Raw genomic sequence first — 21,774 nt, forward strand, 5'->3', positions numbered from 1 at the left:
GTAAACTTAAATTGTGCTTATTCAGATTCTGAGTAATATCCGTGAGGAATGCTAGACCTTTCAGAAAGTTGACGTCTTGCAATAAACCTTTAAATCCATCAGTGTCTGCATTCAGTTCTTTTTTAGAATCTCATTACACAAACTGAAGAACTGCTGCAGACATTTCCCAGCACTAAGCCAACGAACAGTAGAATGGAGTGAAACGTCAGAAAATTCTGTATCCAAATCTTTCAAGAAATCAACAAATAGACGATGCCTCAGTGCTTTATTACCGCCTCTAATGAAATTAATAATTCTCATTACATGCTGCATTACATCAGATAAACGTATACAGCGACTAGATAACGATTCTTGATGAATAATGCAATGAAACATTGGGCAGTCGATTCCAGCATCTCTCAAGTACGCTATAACCCCTCTTTTAGCTCCAGTCATTGATTTGGCACCATCTGTAACGATGCAAGAGCATTTCTGAAATCCACCATACTTGCTCACTAAAGAATTCAGTGCTTCATAAATATCAGATCCTTTTGTAGTGGTAAAAAGTGGGAGTAAGCCGAGTAACTCCTCACTGACATTAAACTGTGAGTCAATACTTCTAACAAAGACAAGCAACTGGCTGACATCCCTTATATCTGTGCTTTCATCAAGAGCGAGAGAAAAATAAACACACTGCTGAATTTGATTCATGACCTTCTCCTGAACGAAATTGCTAAGCTCTTCAACACGTCTAGCAACAGTTTGATGCGAGAGTGGAATTTTTTCAAACCCAAGAGCTGCATTGTTAAAGCCCATGGCCTTTCCCATAGCTATTGCACATCGCTTAATGAGATCACTGTCAGAGAATGCCTTTTTGAATTTAGCCATCAAAAGTGATACATCATAAGAGGCTATGGTTGTAGAAGATGAAGGCTTCACTAATTGAAACATCTTTTCTTGACACTGTTTGAGTTGAATTATTCCAATTCAAACTCAAATAAAGTTTAGTAAAAAACAACTTTTTTTGAAATAACTCAATAGATGTCTAAATAATACTAATTTTAAAAAGTTTTCTAGAAGAGGCTGCGGGCCGCATTGAAGGAGGCCACAGGCCGCATTGAAGGAGGCCGCAGGCCGCATGCGGCCCACGGGCTAGGCTTTGGACAACCCTGAGGTAAATCAAAACTCCGGGGGGGGGGGGGGTAAATAATAAAAAATAAATGTTTTGGTAGGTGAGTATGAGGATCGAACCCGTACCCTTGAGTTGGAAATTAATGTGTGAAAAAAAAAAAAAAAAAAAACATGCAACGTTAACCATTGGGCCACCGTGACATACAATGTAGACAGGTTTGAATTTATTTATTTAACTATAAAAACAGGCATGCACAATAAAAGTTAACTCTGCTGCTTCCATTTGACCTAATTAAGAAGGTCAAATAGAAGTCACGTAGCGTTTGGGTTTGTTTACCCAAATTTGACTGCTTTTTCCCCCAACAGATGTTGGGGAGGGGGAAAGCAGCTCCCAATTGTCCAGATTGAATAGTAATTGTATGATATACAAGATTGATCAAAGCTGATTGCTTCTGGACGTTTCCCGGCGTGATGCCGAGAAACCTTACTTAGCTTTGAATTAGTTTTGCTTTTTATATGAAAAAGCCGAATCAACATGTGAGAAGCCAAAATAGCAATAATTTTGTAAAAGTCGATGTAAATAAATCTAGACGCGACGCACTTTCCCAAATCCTAGATATTATTATCTAGGACCTATATAAAGAGTTGTAAGCGATCGTAACGAACCCGGGAGCGTGTGCGAGAAAAGCCTTTTGAAGACATACACGAAATGGTCACACACATTTTGTCTTTTATATATATAGATTGAGGGCTGTATATGGTTACATTTGTGCTCATTTTTGGATTAAATATTAATTCCTATTAATATCTAACAAACAGATACCATAATACTTAATTCCCTGCACCTTATAAGAAAGTGCATACAAAATTTCAGCTATTTCGACCCAGTAGTTTTCAAGAAAATTTCTAGAGTAAATGTGGTATTGTGGTGACTAATTCCTATTAATCACTAACTATGCATTGAACAGATACCATAATACCTAGTTAAGTGTACCTTATCATAACAAAGCTCATGCAAAATTTCAGCCAGATCAGCCCTTTAGTTTTGGAGAAAAAGTGGAACAAACAAACAAACAGACAGACTAACAGATATATAATATAGATATATTGAAACTAAGATGTATTATTTTGGGTGATAAACAGACAAATCTCTTAAAGGATTCTTTGGGAAGATGGCTCTGACCTTTGCCTAAAGTAAGTCCTACTGTCCGAAGATCTCCGTCCACACCACGCCCGACAACAAATTCATCTTTTCCACGATAGCCATCAATGACAGGCTGAAAAAAAATGAAAAAAGAAATCATACTTAGAAAGTGGAAAACATAAAATACTGATTTTTACTTGAACTGAACGAGATTTAATTAAAAAGGTTTTTAGTCATACAAATGTTTTTAAAATCACTTTCATATAGAAATAAATAGATCAGAATAGTTAAACAAAATATTTTTTAAGTAATAAGTGAAATTCATGAATATATTTTAATTAATAGTCATGATTTAAAAAAAAAACAAAAGAAAATATGATTTGAATGCCATCAGATAGAATTGAAACCAAAACATATTTTCATGATTGAAATTATGTCTACAAGTTAAGCAAAGACTGAAGTTTATTTGTGTTCAATATCCAGAACTCTTATCAATTCATCATCATAATCACCGGTTCAATGTCCGTTTTACATGCTGGTATGTGTTGGATGGCTTTTAGAAATTGGCTTTCAAACTAACCAATCTCTGACCAGGTCTTTATTTATCCCTCTTTCTCTTAAGTCCATCCTCATCAATTCCCCCATGTTTTTTCTTGGCCTTCCTCTGTTCTACATCTACAAGGCCCTGTTGGTGGGGCATTAGAATACGCCGACTGCCCCTCTGAAGAGGGTAAAAGTCCCTCAATGGGGGTCCTGAATATGACCTTAAACTATATCCGATGGTGAGGCCCCAGCTTGCAGGCTCTGGGGAGTGTGGAGCCACCCTTTAATTGCCATTGCTCCCAGGTCCACTCTGACCCGGAGTGGTAGTACCTGTTAGGGTCCCAACTATGGGTTAAATAGAAACTGACTTGCAAAATACAAATATATTCTATTAAAAAATTTTCTTCAAAATCACCGGATTCGGCATTAAATAACCTGAAAAGGGTTGCTATGCTGTAAAACAAAAACAACCAACCAACCAACCAACCAACCAATCTACATCTACAAACCCTAACACTCTAATCCATTCTTTCAACATGGCTATACCATCGAAGTTTCCTATTCTGCACCCATCTCCCTTCACTTTTCAAATTTAATCTTCCCCCGACATCATCAGAAGTAAGATTCGCATTATACATCCATTGTATCATACTTATATCATTTCTATCCATGCAATGCGTGTTGTCAACTCTTACTAGATAGGTATCAATTTTGCGTATCACTACACTGTAATATTGTGCTGGTCAGCAAATGTCCTGTATTAAGAAAAAAAAGAATTAAAAAAAAAAGGCCAAATAAAGGCAACTGCACTACTTACAGATGGGAGACAAGGCTTCATTGGGCATAAGGAACCATTTGTCTTTTCAATATTTTTGATAAGAGACTCGGACAAGGGAAGTCTCTGTGTGAGAGCATATTTCCGAACTGTTTTGCGGAGACATTCTTCTACTTGTTCAGTTTTATACTGAAAATAAAAGTGAAACAGGTTTTCATTATTATAACGGAAAAACGTACTATTTGCTTTGAATGAAACCAAGATTAAAAAAAGAAATGAATCTGCATGTAACAAACAAAAAAAAAAACATTCACAGTGCTGCGGCAAATATCATTCCTATTTTCCTTATTACCATGTTATATTGTGTGAGTTTTGATGAATTACAAGCAGATATTTAAAAAAACAAGAAATGGCCAAAGACTCTTTATCTGAAAGTATATCTTTTAAATTCCTCGGCCTAACGTTCACAGGAAACATGAGTTGGAAAAATTACATTGAGGGCATTGCCAGGACTGCTGCAAAAAAGGTAGGTTATCTCTACCTTGCTAGAAAGCTACTAATGCCCGAAAGTATCCTGTACCTCTATAAGGCCACCATTCATTCATGTATGGAGTATTGTTGTCATATTTGGGTTGGTGCATCTGCTACTAGTCTCTCGCTCCTAGACAAGGTTCAAAAGAGTCACCAACCTGATAGGTCCTGAACGAAATGTAGCATCCCTCTGCCTGTTCTACAAGTACTTAAACGGTGAATGCTCCAACGAACTGCAAGCACTTGTACCTCCTCAACGTAAATACCCCCGACAAACCCAACAAGCAGCAAAATCTCACCCCTTCACAGTTGAGATCCCTAGATGTAAAAGAGCCTTCTACTTCAGTAGTTTCTTCCCCAGAACTGCTAGAATTTGGAATTTCCTTCTGAGTTTCTGCTTCCCCAACTGTACTGACATGCAGAAGTTCAAGTGTAATGTGAACCAACATCTTGCTGCCCAACTCCCCATATAGTACCCCTGTAGCTTATGTCCCTGATAGTAGCCCCCTACATCAAAGTGGCAATGTAATAAATAAAAACAGATTTATCCGAACATCTATTACTAATGGAGATTTAGTGTCTGTTTGAAGCTGAACAATACTATTACTTCTATTAATTCTATGTTTTAATATTCAATACAATTTACAATATCATTTCAAACTAATTGTTGGGGATGCACCCCTATTACCAGGAATAATGAACTCGTCCATGACGCCACTTCTGGGGAATGAGAAGAAGTGGTTTACCAGAGAGCTATAAAATTACTAACGCCTGAAAGTATCTGGTACATCTATAAGGCCACCATTCATCCATGTATGGAGTATTGTTGACATATTTGGGCTGGTGCATCTGCTACTAGTCTCTCACAACTAGACAAGGTCCATAAGAGAGTCGCCAACCTGATAGTTCCTGAACTGTCATCTAAACTTCAGCCTCTGTCCCATCGATGAAATGTTGCACCCCTCTTCCTGTTCTACAAGTATTTTAATGGTGAATGCTCTGACGAACTGATACACTTGTACCCACCTCGACGTAAATACTCCCGACAAATCCAACTAGCAGCTAAATCCCACCCCTACACAGATATCCTTAGATGTAAGAGAGCCTTCTACTTCAGTAGTTTCTTACCCAGAACTGCTAGACTTTGGAACTCCATTCCGGGTCCCTGCTTCCCTAATACTGACATGCAGAAGTTCAAGTGTAATGTGAACAAACATGTTGCTGCCCAACTCCCTACATAGTACCCTTGTAGCTTATGCCCCTGATAGTAGCCCCCTACATCAAAGTGGCAATATGCCTTGTTTGGGGTGAAAAAAAAGAAAGAAAAAAAAAAGTCGTCTTGCTATGAGTAAAGATATTGTTCAATTACCGCTTTTATATATTTTTATTAATACACTAGCGAGGGTTACCCGGGTGTTTGGAGTTGTGTGTGGTTTTGGGTAAATAATGGAAACACATTTGAATTTATTTAATTACTTAAATTAGCAGGTGCACGTTTTAATGACTTAATGAGGTCAACTTTTGACTGCGGGGTAGCATTTCATTTAGTGCGGGAATGCTTTTTTTTTTTTCCCCAAGACGTTGGGGGTAGGGGGAAACAGCTCCACTTGTCAAAATTGAATAGCAATTGTCTTCTGATATGAGGAAATAATATTTCCACATTGATCAAAGCTGATTGCTTTCGGACATTTCCGGCGATCGAGACCGGAAAAATACCGCCAGAATTAGTGTCGCTTTTATTATAGAAAAAAGCCTAATCCGAGCGACAAATGTTGAATATTTATCTTTCCAAAGTCGAGCAAATTAAATAGACAGGCGAGCTCTGTTGTTAACTCGGAGATATTATTATTTATATGTGATATAAAAAGTTTTAAGAAGTTGTAAACTGACTGTCCGCTTCTCTGAAAAAAGCTTTTTGTAGACATACAGAAAAAGCGAACACACATACACACATTTTGGCTTGTATATTTATAGATACTTATTTAATTGTTACTGTGTCTTTCTTATCATTTATTCAACCACTTACACCACAACACTAATATACTAGCTTTTAATGCTCAATTCAGAGGGCATAGTGCAATATCTGTTCTATAATCATAAGACCATCTTCCCATTTTATGGAACAGTGTAGTATATCTTTGTTCATCATGATACCATCCTCCCTGGCATTACCTTCTCTTTTCTAGGGAGGTAGGAGGTAATCTACTGTTTTGCTGTCATGATACCATTGACCTCCTTTTTGGGGTATGGAATGGAAGCTAGCGATAAATATATATAAGCAAAAATAAATGGAAAACAAAAGAAAATGTTACTATAATTTTTTTTTCCTATTTTAGTTATTTGGAAAATAATTTTTAAAAATAACAAAATAATTTTCAAAAGAAAGGTTTAAGTTTTTTTTTTTTTTTTTTTTTAACCCTAACTGTACCTATCCGGTGTTGCCTGAGATGCAGTGAAGTCATTTTAGGTTTTAATTTTTATTTGTTTGCACATAAGGTAGACAACTTTTTTATATTCTTCAATCTAAAATATTAAATATTCGTCTTGTTGATTTTTTTTAAAGTGATTATTTACAAATGTTTCTTATTAGCAATTATCTGGACTAGACTATGTAATTTTTAAAATAAATCATAGTGAAGTATGTTATTATATTGCCAATAACATGATACAATGATAGTGAATGGAAATTGGCTATTTTATTTTGACTTTGACAATCTCACAAGATAATTTTACATTCTAGATTTAAAGTAACAGCATCTTTAATGCTTAATATTATAATAATATATTTAAAAAGCAATATCAAATTTAAAACAAAAAAAGGACTTTTGCACAATCATATTTTCCAGAATTCCTCCAATATTAAAAAAAACAAAAAGAAAAATCTGTATGATGCATGTACTTGTGATAAAAGAAAATATCATGTTCCAAAAATCATATAAATTGATTAAGTAGTTTTATTTTTATAAAGAAAATCATTTTTAAGCAGAATTGAGGTTATCCAATGCCTTTCCCTCTCTCTCCATAATAATGGTAAGAATGGATTTTTAAAATCTTGCAAGTTAGAATAATTGAAAAAATAATTTTTTTTCATAGAAATCGCACCAGACAATGCATGAAGCCACTTGATGTAAGGAGCTAAAAAAATACTTCAAGGTTAAAAACTTGCCAATAATAAGCATTAAATGAAACAGATTCTGACAAAAAAAAAAAAAACCCTAGTAATTCTTCCTTCTTTAAAAGAAACATCGCTTATGGAATGCAAATACGAAATGGCAAAATAAGTTATCTCCCTTGATTTTTCAGTCTGCTTTCAAAATTGCATCACAAGATAGTCACTCTTTGGTTAGCCATAAAATTTGATTTCTTTTTTTAAAAATAAAAGTACTTGATCAATTTATGTAATTTTTGGAATATATTTTCTTTTTGTCATGGGTATGTATATCGTATAGATTTGTCTTCACTTTTGTTTTTTTAATACAGGGAAATTCTAGACAAACACCTCACATGTTTATATTGAACAAGCCGTACTATATCTGGCATTACCCGGGAGTATTTACTTTCATTTGTGTTTCATTTTCATTTATTTTTTCTTTATATTTTTTTTTTTAAATATGTCCCATTTTTTTTACCAATTTATTATAATTTTCAAATAGGATTTTGAGAGTTAAATTTAATTATTACAGTATTATTTGGTCATTTAACCAACTTTTCATAAAGCTACAACTAATTTTATTAACGTTGTTTTAATCTTTAAAATTGTCGCCCTAGAAAAGACAACATGATTCCATTTCCGTTTGATGAAAATCGGTTGACTTCTTTTGCTGCAGACCATCTATTAGTTGACCAGTTGTGTACAAATCCCAAGAGCGATAGGAGCCTTCAAATTTTAATCAGATCGATAGTATCCCGGCCATCTTGCTTATTTCGCGGACGAGGAGGGGGGGTGCCTTTAAACGAAAAAGTGATTAACAAAGGATAAAATGAAAAAAGGATTAAAAAAAGGACAGAGAAACTTTATAAAATAAGTAAAAAAAAAAACTAAAATATTTATCTACGTATTTTTTCTGCCCACATTTCAGAATAATCTTGTTAAATTTTGACAAACTTTAAGCAGTGATGGTGTTATCTCCCTTGGCGACCCCACTCTTCATTTGCGAAATAGGCAAGATGGCAGGATACGATCAGTCTCATTAAAATTTGGTTTCCTTTATAAAAAAAAAAAGAAAAAAAAACTACTTGATTAAATCAAGTAATATTTTTTATGAGAACTTAATTCCATAACAGGTACGTACAATATAATTTTTTTTCAATATTTTCATTTTTTTAATGTCTTGATTAAACGAAACAAGTACCATATATATTATAAATTATTAAATCATATTATAAATTCTTTGAATTCGTTCTACTTGCCTTTAATTGGTCCTTATAAGATAAATAATGCAAAGGAGTCACTGAAATTGCAATTCTAGAAAAAAAAAGAAGAAAATGCACGTTAATAAAACATTTTGGTTTATTTATTCTACAGCCTTCTTCTGTAGAATTAATGAAAAGACAAGGTTTATATTTGTTTAAGAATGGGATCACAAACAGGGCTCTACGTTGCAAGTGAAACAGTCGCATTTGTGAGTGATTTTTCAAAGTGGCGACTAGAAATAATGAAATGCTTATCTTTTGGCGATTGTATTTCTTTCACTGACAATCTTGCAAAGCTCACTACTGAATGAAAAATATTTTTTAAACTTTATATATATATATATATATATATATATATATATATATATATATATATATATATATGCAAAATGAACAAAGTTAAATTATTTAAACAATAAAAGTTTAATAGAACAATATACTCTTTTTTTTTTAAACAAAGAACTTAGCCTGTGGAACTTTGTTCTGTTCACCTGCTTTCCAGCTGACTACAATTTGGTCGTTATCAAGTCCAACGTAAACAAATTCTTGATGAGCCGTCCCCTTAGGTAATCCAATTTACCAAATTTTCACTACTAACAATTGTAACAATATTGTCTCATTGTAGACTCATTAACGCTTATCCTCAAGTGGCCTTTGGACCTTGATAAGTGGTGACTCCTATGTAAAAAAACAAAAACTTGAATTAACTTGAAATTAGCTGTTTTGAACACACTGTTAAAAATAAGTCTAACTTTCGCATTTGTTTAGATATAAATATTAAATTTATTCATATTGTTTCTATGTGTTATACAAGGTGTTTTTAGTCTATACAATTTCTAAAAAAAAATCAATGTTTGTCATTGTCTCGATATATACATTTGGAAGCGAAATAAAAACACTTTTCTTCTTTTTTTTTTTACTTGAGAGTCACCACTTGTCAAGGCTCGAAGGCCACTCGAGGATAATGGTTAATGAATGTAAGCTGGTAGTGTAGTAATCGTTAATGGTGTAAATTGGGTAGAATTTGATTATTTATAGGGACGTCTCAACAAGGACTTGTTTACATTGGACTTGAAGGCTACTATGTTGTATTCAACCAAGAAGCAGACTAGTGAAACAGTGTTCCACAGGCAGGCAGTTTCTAGGGAAGAAGCTTTATTCATGGAGTCTGTATTTAGATTCAGGCACAGTTAGCAAGAGGGAGAAATCGTATATTTTTGTAGCAGCTAGTAGACGTTTTTTTGTGAAAGTTTAGCAAGGAGGAACCATAGATTAGAATTCTGTCGAGAACTTGCTACGAAAATAATGATAGAGCAGACACAGGCTTGCAATGTCTCTTCTGTGGAAAAGAGGTAGCAGGGAAGAGAAAAGGGCATCCCCCACTAGGCTACAAAGTTTATTTTGCACTCTATCAAGGTTGGATAGGGCAACAATACTCCATTTTCGAGTTTTTGGTTTCAGTATGACAGTTTTGACATTAGTGATGGCCTGCGTGTCACTTATCTTCTTTTTCCATTGTCCGTACATCTATTTTATTGTCCGTACATCTATTTTATTGTCCGTACATCTATTTTATTGTCCGTACATTGTCCGTACATCTATTTTATTGTCCGTACATTGTCCGTACATCTATTTTATTGTCCGTACATCTATTTTATTGTCCGTACATCTATTTTATTGCCCGTACATCTATTTTATTGTCCGTACATTGTCCGTACATCTATTTTATTGTCCGTACATTGTCCGTACATCTATTTTATTGTCCGTACATCTATTTTATTGTCCGTACATCTATTTTATTGTCCGTACATTGTCTGTACATCTATTTTATTGTCCGTACATCTATTTTATTGTCCGTACATTGTCCGTACATCTATTTTATTGTCCGTACATTGTCCGTACATCTATTTTATTGTCCGTACATCTATTTTATTGTCCGTACATCTATTTTATTGTCCGTACATTGTCCGTACATCTATTTTATTGTCCGTACATCTATTTTATTGTCCGTACATCTATTTTATTGTCCGTACATTGTCCGTACATCTATTTTATTGTCCGTACATTGTCCGTACATCTATTTTATTGTCCGTACATCTATTTTATTGTCCGTACATCTATTTTATTGTCCGTACATCTATTTTATTGTCCGTACATTGTCCGTACATCTATTTTATTGTCCGTACATTGTCCGTACATCTATTTTATTGTCCGTACATTGTCCGTACATCTATTTTATTGTCCGTACATCTATTTTATTGTCCGTACATTGTCCGTACATCTATTTTATTGTCCGTACATTGTCCGTACATCTATTTTATTGTCCGTACATCTATTTTATTGTCCGTACATTGTCCGTACATCTATTTTATTGTCCGTACATTGTCCGTACATCTATTTTATTGTCCGTACATCTATTTTATTGTCCGTACATCTATTTTATTGTCCGTACATCTATTTTATTGTCCGTACATCTATTTTATTGTCCGTACATTGTCCGTACATCTATTTTATTGTCCGTACATTGTCCGTACATCTATTTTATTGTCCGTACATTGTCCGTACATCTATTTTATTGTCCGTACATCTATTTTATTGTCCGTACATTGTCCGTACATCTATTTTATTGTCCGTACATCTATTTTATTGTCCGTACATCTATTTTATTGTCCGTACATCTATTTTATTGTCCGTACATCTATTTTATTGTCCGTACATTGTCCGTACATCTATTTGATTGTCCGTACATTGTCCGTACATCTATTTTATTGTCCGTACATCTATTTTATTGTCCGTACATCTATTTTATTGTCCGTACATTGTCCGTACATCTATTTTATTGTCCGTACATTGTCCGTACATCTATTTTATTGTCCGTACATTGTCCGTACATCTATTTTATTGTCCGTACATCTATTTTATTGTCCGTACATTGTCCGTACATCTATTTTATTGTCCGTACATTGTCCGTACATCTATTTTATTGTCCGTACATCTATTTTATTGTCCGTACATTGTCCGTACATCTATTTTATTGTCCGTACATCTATTTTATTGTCCGTACATCTATTTTATTGTCCGTACATCCATTTTATTGTCCGTACATCTATTTTATTGTCCGTACATCTATTTTATTGTCCGTACATCTATTTTATTGTCCGTACATCTATTTTATTGTCCGTACATCTATTTTATTGTCCGTACATCTATTTTATTGTCCGTACATTGTCCGTACATCTATTTTATTGTCCGTACATTGTCCGTACATCTATTTTATTGTCCGTACATTGTCCATACATCTATTTTATTGTATGTACATCTATTTATTGTCCGTACATTGTCCGTACATCTATTTTATTGTCCATACATCTATTTTATTGTCCGTACATTGTCCGTACATCTATTTTATTGTCCATACATCTATTTTATTGTCCGTACATCTATTTTATTGTCCGTACATCTATTTTATTGTCCGTACATTGTCCGTACATCTATTTTATTGTCCGTACATCTATTTTATTGTCCGTACATCTATTTTATTGTCTGTACATCTATTTTATTGTCCGTACATCTATTTTATTGTCCGTACATTGTCCGTACATCTATTTTATTGTCCATACATCTATTTTATTGTCCGTACATCTATTTTATTGTCCGTACATTGTCCGTACATCTATTTTATTGTCCGTACATCTATTTTATTGTCCATACATCTATTTTATTGTCCATACATTGTCCGTACATCTATTTTATTGTCTGTACATCTATTTTATTGTCCGTACATCTATTTTATTGTCCGTACATTTATTTTATTGTCCGTACATCTATTTTATTGTCCGTGCATCTATTTTATTGTCTGTATATTTATTTTATTTATGTCCGTACATTGTCCGTACATCTATTTTATTGTCCGTACATCTATTTTATTGTCCGTACATTGTCCGTACATCTATTTTATTGTCCGTACATTGTCCGTACATCTATTTTATTGTCCGTACATCTATTTTATTGTCCATACATCTATTTTATTGTCCATACATCTATTTTATTGTCCGTACATCTATTTTATTGTCCGTACATTTATTTTATTGTCCGTACATCTATTTTGTTGTCCGTGCATCTATTTTATTGTCCGTACATTTATTTTATTTATGTCCGTACATTGTCCGTACATCTATTTTATTGTCCGTACATTGTCCGTACATCTATTTTATTGTCCGTACATTTATTTTATTGTCCGTACATCTATTTTATTGTCCGTGCATCTATTTTATTGTCCGTACATTTATTTTATTGTCCGTACATCTATTTTATTGTCCGTACATCTATTTTATTGTCCGTACATCTATTTTATTGGCACAGATGACATCAACATTTCAACATGCATTGTCTTGAAAATGTCGGTCAATCTCGCTGACCTAATCTCTGGGGATTCTATGTCCCCCATTTTGACTTCTTTAACGTTATTCCCTGGAGCACCTGCATCCAGACTTCAAACAGACTTTACTCTGACGCCATTACCGGGCCTCTGAATTATCCAACATATGTAGTTTAATTAGAAACACAAATTATATTTTTTGAATAAAAAAAAATACTTACTGTTTATATTGGTTTTCAAGTGTTACTTTTTTGACGTGACATTTTGAATTGTTGTAATGCGACGTTAATAAACGTTGACATCTTCTGCAAAAAAAAAAACTTCGTTAAAAAACAAAAAAAAACAAGCGTTAAACGACATTTATCTTTATTTATTTATTGATTTATTTTATTATTTTCTTATTTATTTACGAATTTTTTTTTTTCATAAAATCTCAAACAGTTTATTTCAACGGTCACACACTAGAAGTCACGTGATCTAATATATTTTTCAAAAGAGTAAAAAATGCACTTTGCTAATGGCGGTTTTGTTTTTCTTTTTTTCTTTTTAAAAAAAGACGCTGCGTCAATTAAGCAAAGTAACAAAATGCAAGAGAGATAACTCAAATCTCAAAATATCTTATTCAAGGGAAAGAACTCTTAAAACTTTCTTTTGCGTGTATTTTCGCACATTAGATTGTTTTTTTTGTTTGTTTTCTTTCTTTTTTTTTTACCACAATTTTATATGCGCCGTTTGCAATGGTTGCAAATTTGAAGTACTCTGACCGAATACATTCAGCTGGAGTTAAATGCCATCTGAAAAACTTCATCATGAAAAGGCGGTATTTTTCTTTTCTCCTAGTTGATCAAGTTTCTTTGTTGCTTTTTATATATACCCTGTTCAGTGGCTAAATTATTAATAGCTGCATGTGACACCAGATATGGCAGTACTGTCGAGCCACCGAAACGGTGTAATCACTCTGGTTGACAGCTGATGAGAGTAGGGTATTGCACATGCTTTCACATGTTGTATGATAAAAAAATTAATAAAAAATCTTTTTTTTAAATACTACTACTACTACTACTACTACTGGCCCTGTCGGTGGGGCATTAGAATACGCTGACTGCCCCCCTGCAGAGGGTAAAAGTCCTTCAATGGGGATCCTGGATATGACCTTAAACTATATCCAGTGGTGAGGCCCCAGCTTGTGGGCTTTGGGGAGTGTGGAGCCACCCTTTAATAACCATTGCTCCCAGGTCCACTCTGACCCGGAGAGGTAGTACCTGTTAGGGTCCCAACTATGGGTTAAATAGAAACCGACGTGAAAACAACAAATATATTCTTTTAAAAAGAATTTTCTTCAAAATCTTTGGATTCGGCATTAAATAACCCAAAAAGGGTTGATATGCCTTAAAACAAAAACAACCAACCAACAACTACTACTACTATTACTACTACTAAACTCTACTCATCTATTGAGCACTATGGGAGTAAATGGTGAAAATTTTTATCCCCTTATAACATTATATGTGTGAAATAATATATATGTGTGTGTGTGTGTGTGTTTGTGTAAATGTACGCTTTTGTGAATATTCTCTATTCTTTATGTATACCAATCCTTTTTAAATTAGAGGCTTGATGTTTGCTGCGATATCGCCGCCGTTGGCAGAACTCTGACGTGAGTATACATTTTGCTCATTAGGATTGAGCCAGCAACAGCTACAAAGTGTTTTTTGGTGATCCACAAGGCGCAACTTCGTGTCACACGCACTTCAGATGTCACCATTCACTGCGGTAAACATGTGCTTGGCATGCAGGTTCAGGAAGGCATCTTGCAGCAGGTTGCTAGTTAAATGGAGTACTGCCAGGCGAGTTTATTCGGCGGTGCATCTCTCCCAGTGAATTAAACACCCCCCCAAATACTAATCTGAAAGTTTCTACAATTCGGCGCAGTGCATACAGCACCTAACCTTCCCAAAGGCTCACCCATCTGGTACTGCCCAGGCTCATCATTACTTAACCAGTGATCTGGCAAGAACCAGTGTGTCAATGTGATTGTGCCGTATTGCTAAGATATAACAACAAACCATATAATAAATAACGATTTTGTTATATTCCAATGACCGAAATTTTATTCATCTTACCAATCATCTTTTTCATAAATAAAAAATTTGGTACAATTTACAGATCTGTTTCATTTGCAGGCAACAACTAATATTTCTATGTGAGTACTGGATATTTCTTCTATGGACTCTCAAAGAGAGAAATGCATGACTATGTAATTTTTCTGACAATTCCATGCAAGAAATATTCAATATTGGCAAACCTGTAAAATATACCAAAGTTTTTATTTTGGAAAATAATTACGGGTGAGATGAATAAAGCGTTGGACTTTGGAATTTATATATACTAGAATGCCACCTGGTATTGCCCGGTTGAAAAATATACTTAAATATATTTTACTTTATGCAGGTTTCGTATTTTATTATTATAGAGCTAATTCTTTATTGATTATTATATTGTACCCAATATATAGTAGTGATTTCAAAAGTTAAAAAAAAAAAAATGATTTGGGTGCCATTAACTAAAAGTGAAACTAAAAAATCCTGTACAAAAGTCCCCTGAAGCTATATACACGGTGATAGAATCACTAGTCTTGGTTTCGTGGGGGCCGCAACCTACTCGTTGGTGCAGTCTCTGAAGCACCAGAAGCGTTGTGTGGCATAAGTTAGTTCAAGGCCCTGGGGGCCTTCTTGGCAATTGTATGCATGTTCTTGGGGGTGGGGAAATTCCGAATTGATTCCAAGAACTTGTCAGACGGGGGTGACGTTAGTGGGCGTGATCTGGAGGCCCGCAAAGACAACAGTCTCTTCGGCGAACTGGAACTTTTTGGGGTTGAGGGTAATCCCATTTCTGGCGCAGAGGTCCAACCACTCGCACTCCAGCCTTATTTAGGAGTTAATAGCAGATGGATATCAAAACTTTAAAAATTAACTGACTTCAATGTATAAATGTATATTTGTGCATGTGTAGAGAAACACTTAAAGTCAACTTACCTCTGCCAAATTCCAATCTTTTAAAATTTTAACCCCTTAGCAGCTTGTATTATTTGGATTCATCGTACTAGTTCTCATTGTGAATGTGATTTTCACAATGTTTCGATCGATGTAACCTCCAACCTTCAAGTGTGTCTTGTCGAACTTGGGAATGTATTTTTTTGAACGCGGGAATTTGGACGGAATTTTGAGCGGAACCCTTTATTTACTTCATCGGGAGTAGCATGCTCTTGTTCCGTTAGCTATGACTGGATAAAGATCCTAAGTAATTAGCAATTGCATTTTTTTAGTCGTCCGCACTGAGGATTGAACCTTCAACCTTCAGGATATCACTTTTATAATTGATTTTTCCAAGTACTCTAACCACTGCACCAAGTGTCTTTGATGAATCCAAATAATACTAATAACCAATCCTCATCTCAAAAAACGCCCTTAGCAGCTATTTTTACAGGCTAAAAATCAAACTGAATTTGTTCCAAATGTCAAAATACCCCATATATCAAGTTTATTGGTAGTTTGGTAGAGACTGCTCCATACAAAGAAAGACAAGATCACTTTTATATTTATACAAACAGACCGTTTGGTGTTACCTCGTTACACTTAAATATGATATTTTAATTTATGAAAATTTCGTATTATTATTATAAAGCCAATTCTCTATTGTTTATTATATTGTACCTAATATATAGTAGCGATTTCAAGAGTTAAAAAAAAAAATATATGACTTAGGTGTCATCAGTTAGAATTGAAACCAAAACATAACTCTCCAGGATTATCTGTTACCAGTTAATCTAAATCCATACACATATAAAAACTTATAACACAGTTAAAAGTATAAATGTGTATTTGCACATGCGTAGAAGTAACACGTTTAGTCGACTTATGCCTGTCAAGTTCCAATGTTTTTCAAGTTTGTATCCAGTAATAGCCATTTTTACTAGCTAAAAAACAAATCAAATTTGGTCCACAGGTCCAAATCCCATGTATATCAAGTTTCAAGTCTGCAGATTAAAAATTGACAGAGTAGTTTGAGACAAAAGGTTGCAGAGTGGAGTGGGGCAGATCAAATGATTGAATATTTGTGGACCATCTTTTTTATGCGTTTTCACACGATTAAAATAATTGCTAAGGGGTAAAAATTGAAAGAAATTAGAACTTGGCAAGCATAAGTCAACTTTAACTGCTCTTCTATACATGCACAAATATACATTTGTACCTTAATCTTAGTTTATTTTTAACTATTTCTTATCCAACTGACAACTGCTGATTTGGTAATATCTCAGGCTGAAACACTAACAGTTTTGCTTTTGAATATTGGTGATGGCAGCCAAGTCTTTTTTTTTTTACTTTTGAAATCACATCTATACGTTGGGCACAATATAACATGAAATAATCGATAAAGACTTGATTCTATAATAATATATATATATATAAAATCTGGATAAATTAAAATATTATATTCAAGAATATTTTACAATCAGACAATGCTGGGCACCCTCCACCCCTCTTCAGTTAGATATATAATTGCTTAATATCCAGAAATATATATATATATATCTATATATCTATAAAAGTGAAAGTGTCTGTCTGTCTGTCTGTGTACATTTCCCTACACAAAAACTGCCAATTTTCAGTCTACAGACTCGAAATTTGATATACATGGGCACCCTCCACCCCTCTTCAGTTAGATATATAATTGCTTAATATCCAGAAATATATATGTATATATCTATATATCTATAAAAGTGAAAGTGTCTGTCTGTCTGTCTGTCTGTGCACATTTCCCTACACAAAAACTGCCAATTTTCAGTCTACAGACTCGAAATTTGATATACATGGGCACCCTCCACCCCTCTTCAGTTAGATATATAATTGCTTAATATCCAGAAATATATATGTATATATCTATATATCTATAAAAATGAAAGTGTCTGTCTGTCTGTCTGTGTACATTTCCCTACACAATAACTCTGTCAATTTTCAGTCTACAGACTCAAAATTTGATATACATGGCATTGAGATTTGGGAAAATCTTTGTAATCGGTTTTCGGCCAGAAATTTGGCTATTAAGGGGTCAAAATTCAATGATTTGACCATTGAGAACTCTACCAAACTCCTCTGCCCATTTTGGGTAGAAACACTTGAAATTTTAGATATAGGTTCCTTGGACATGGATCTAACTTAATAACTTGATTTGAGCCCAAAACAATAACTTTTTAATTGGTTTGGGTTGAAAATTTGAGCTACCAATATATAAATGTATGTATGTATGTTTGTATGTCTGCCTACAACTTTTGACAGAGGCGACAAATTTTCACAAGATCAGTATCGTTTTGAAGCTCGACAGTGATATATTATCTTGTCAGTATTTTTGTTAAGAGATTTAGGGTATAGTGAGCTACTGTACTTCTTATCTTCCGGCATAGTGCTACCGCAAGCAGTGCTGTGGAAAATCAGTTCCTTTGCTTTTTTTTTCTCTCACATCTGTATCTCTCCTGTTCATACTCTTTTTTTATTACATTTTTCTGATCATACTTTTTTTATTTAATAATTATTGAAAAGTTTTTTCAGTCTTAATTAAGAATTATTGAATTTTTAAAATTTTGTTATTAAAAATGCAAGCAAAAACTATTGGTGTTATTTTCGTCTGCATAATTTTGTTAATTTTTATTGTATACTTTTCAATAATGTCCGTTTCTTCTATTTTATTTCAATAAATCGTTTCACAATTGAAATACTGAAGAACAATAAAACTGAAAGAGCTGATTTGCCTTGTAACTACGCTGGAAGTTAGAAAGTATGTTAGCTGATTATAACCAATATTTAATTTTGGTGACACCCCCCCCCCAAAAAAAAAATTTAGATTATAAAATTTAGAAAATACCTTTTTCGTGGGGTGTAGTACTTATCAGCTTCTACAAAAGAATCAGTCGCTGGTAAGGTGAAAGCTCTGCACAGTACATCAGGTATTTGACATCTAAAAAGAAACGGATAAAAAAGAATGGAAAAAAAAATTACAGAAAATCTCAATTTTAACAACATTCATTGACTCTAAGTGTTAGATAATAGCAGGGTTAAGAATGTTAACTATTATCAATCTACATATCTATCTTTGTTTCTGTTTATCAATACATGTATCTATCTTTGTATCTATCGATCTAGCTATCCATCAATCTAGATCTAACTGGGACTATATTTTGATAAAGTTGTCAAAACTATAAGCAGGACAACTTGCAGCGGAAGCTCTAAAAATAGCTGACCGGAAGGACGTGTCTGTCTGTCACATGTTCACTGGACACAGAGTTGAGTTGGAATTGATATCTCAAGTAGAGCAGATGGGTTAACGGTTCTCTCCCCCCCCCTCTTTGGGATGAGCTGATGTGCCCAATAGTTCGCAATAAAATAAATTAATAAATAATACTCATCTCACTGATCAATTCCAATTAAATAATATATATACCAATATATGACAATTAAGTACGAAATAGTGTTTTTTGCTTAAAACAACATATTTAAAAAAATCAATCTGTCAACTCTATCTTAACAAGCACCGAACCGTTAGTACGTACTTTGACAGAGAATCCAGAGTCAGTCCCAGAAATGACCGAAGCAGTTTACGTTTTGAAAACCATCTTATTTTCTTTGATAAAGTTTTTTTCAATTTGATTATTTAAAAAAAAAAACTCTGACCTAAGCTGTTGTATGCTTAGTGTCGCCAGTATTTTTGTGCTTTTCAAAGCGTAAGCTGCTTCGGCCATTTCCGGAAATGACTTAATATTTTCCATCAAAGTATGTAATCCTCTGGATAACCATCTATTTCTTTTTTTAGGCACCACTGTCATATCAAAGGGCCCCTTTCACAAACAGACGCACAGATTCGACGAGAGAATTGCAAACATTAATATTTATTTATTTTATTTTAAGTAAAAATCGTCATATCCGATGACTCCAATTAAATAATCAGAAATTGTATTTCACGTAGACACGTTCCGGTACTAGTGCACTTATTAATCTGTGCTGAAATAATAACGTTATTATTTAGAAAGCCATGGTCAATGTGCACTGGGTATCCAACCTCAAAAGAATGTTTATTCCGAAAGCCGTTCTTAACATGGGGATGTTTATTCCGAAAGCCATTCTTAACATGGGTAGGTTGGGGGTGTTTATTCCGAAAAGCATTTTCTTATTTTCAACCTCCTTGCAATCAACTTTTTAAAGGTAAGTCTTCAGGTGGTCCCCTGGTGCACTTTCACCGAAAGCCATTCTTAACATGGGGGAGGGGAGGGTGTTTTGTAACTATTCTGTACTTTAACCTTACAATTTAATAAAAACAGAGGGTTTGTATTACTGTACACATAGATTCGAAAAAGTTGTCAAAAAAACAAATATATAACAAATATAAATGTTATCAAAGGCAAAATAAGTTACTTTTCTAAGTAATAATAAGTTATTTTTTAGTGTTTTTATTTAATGTAACATGTTTATTCAGCTAAAAAAAAAGCATAATGTTTACCGATGTACAGGGAAATTAAAAATGGCGCCTGACTCTCTTTGACACGGTAAGTTTGGGAAAAGGAGTTAAAAAAAAAAACTAGAACAATATACTGTTAGAAACTCGCTCAGTGACATAGGCTGACATATATTCGGTGTGTTTTTAACAGGATTTTGTATATTTTTTATTTTTAACTCCTTTTCCCAAACTTATCGTGTCAAAGAAAGAGTCGGGCGCCATTTTTAATTTTCCAATAACACTGTTTTTCGAGCTGAATAAACAGGTTACATTAAATTAAAAACACTAAGTAGAATAGTAACTTATCTTGCCTTTGATAACATTTGTTTATATATTTGTTTTTTGACAACTTTTTCGAATCTATGTGTACAGTAATACAAACCTAAAACAGATATCATAAAGCTTTAATTAAACTTGAAAATACATTTAAAAACATAGTGCGGATCAATAAGCGCACTAGAACACACGTTTCAATACTTGGAGTGAGAAGTATAAGCGGTGTCAGATGAAAACTTAGCCTCGCCGTGAAAATGTTCCGATTACTAAACCGGACATCCCGTCTCAGTTTAAAATAAATCTGGAAAATATTTTTTAAAAATAAATAAATAAAAACGTGTTCAAAAGTTTCATACATTTTATTTCATGTAAATTTGCTTAATTTATTTTAAACTAAAACAGGAAGTAAGGTTTGGTAATCGGAACATTTTCACATGACATCAGCAGTCAGCACTCAGCAGGGTCGCGCAGAGTCGCCTATACTTCTGAATCGCCTAATAGGGCGATTTTTGTGGCAAAGTTGATTTTGTTCATTCGTTACTTATAATACACACGGTATAAACAATATTACTGTTATCCCTGTATGTTTTTTTTTTTTTTTTTTTTTTTTTTTGCCTACATCAAAAAGAAAAGCGCAACATAAGCACCGATAAAGATATACCTTTGATAGTTTCTAATTGACACATGGAGTAATGCCATGGTGAAGAAAATAAAGCAATTCCTCCTATTTCCTCAATTCTAGATAATTTGCTTCATGGAAGAAACGTGATCAAAAGACAGAGTCTGAAGAGACGCGCATGCAACGCTGGAAAATTTCACCTCTGGTGTACTCAAGGGAGGTAACTCTATTAACTTAAATTTCCTTTTCACGTTTTGATTCTGCATTTTACTAATGACATTTTGTGGGTGCAAATGCAGAGTTCAACTTAACTAAAAATAAAACAAAATAAATAAATAAATAAATACAGAAAACCGTAACCCTTGCAGATCAAAAGTTTCATATTCTAAAAATTGATCAAGAAGGTTTTTTTTGTTTCTTTTTTTAATAGAAAATCATTT

At 33.8% G+C, this 21,774-nt stretch overlaps 1 protein-coding gene across 1 annotated transcript in view; it reads right to left on the reverse strand.

The window, feature by feature from the left end:
* The window catches only part of LOC145285864 (tRNA (uracil-5-)-methyltransferase homolog B-like), a 61,980-nt gene extending 40,416 nt beyond the window's left edge, over positions 1-21,564 (reverse strand). Inside the window, exons 1-6 of the mRNA XM_080134308.1 lie at positions 21,377-21,564; positions 18,814-18,906; positions 13,116-13,199; positions 8,514-8,568; positions 3,615-3,761; positions 2,294-2,387 (exon numbers count right to left, since the gene is read on the reverse strand). Of these exons, the coding sequence (XP_079990434.1) occupies positions 2,294-2,387; positions 3,615-3,761; positions 8,514-8,568; positions 13,116-13,199; positions 18,814-18,906; positions 21,377-21,414 (511 nt within the window). The 5' untranslated portion in view covers positions 21,415-21,564. The remainder of the gene's footprint in view (positions 1-2,293; positions 2,388-3,614; positions 3,762-8,513; positions 8,569-13,115; positions 13,200-18,813; positions 18,907-21,376) is intronic.
* Positions 21,565-21,774: the final 210 nt, after the last annotated feature.

The sequence above is a fragment of the Euprymna scolopes genome, chromosome 10, assembly GCF_053919585.1.
Source record: "Euprymna scolopes isolate OS-2025 chromosome 10, ASM5391958v1, whole genome shotgun sequence".
Taxonomy (NCBI): domain Eukaryota; kingdom Metazoa; phylum Mollusca; class Cephalopoda; order Sepiida; family Sepiolidae; genus Euprymna; species Euprymna scolopes.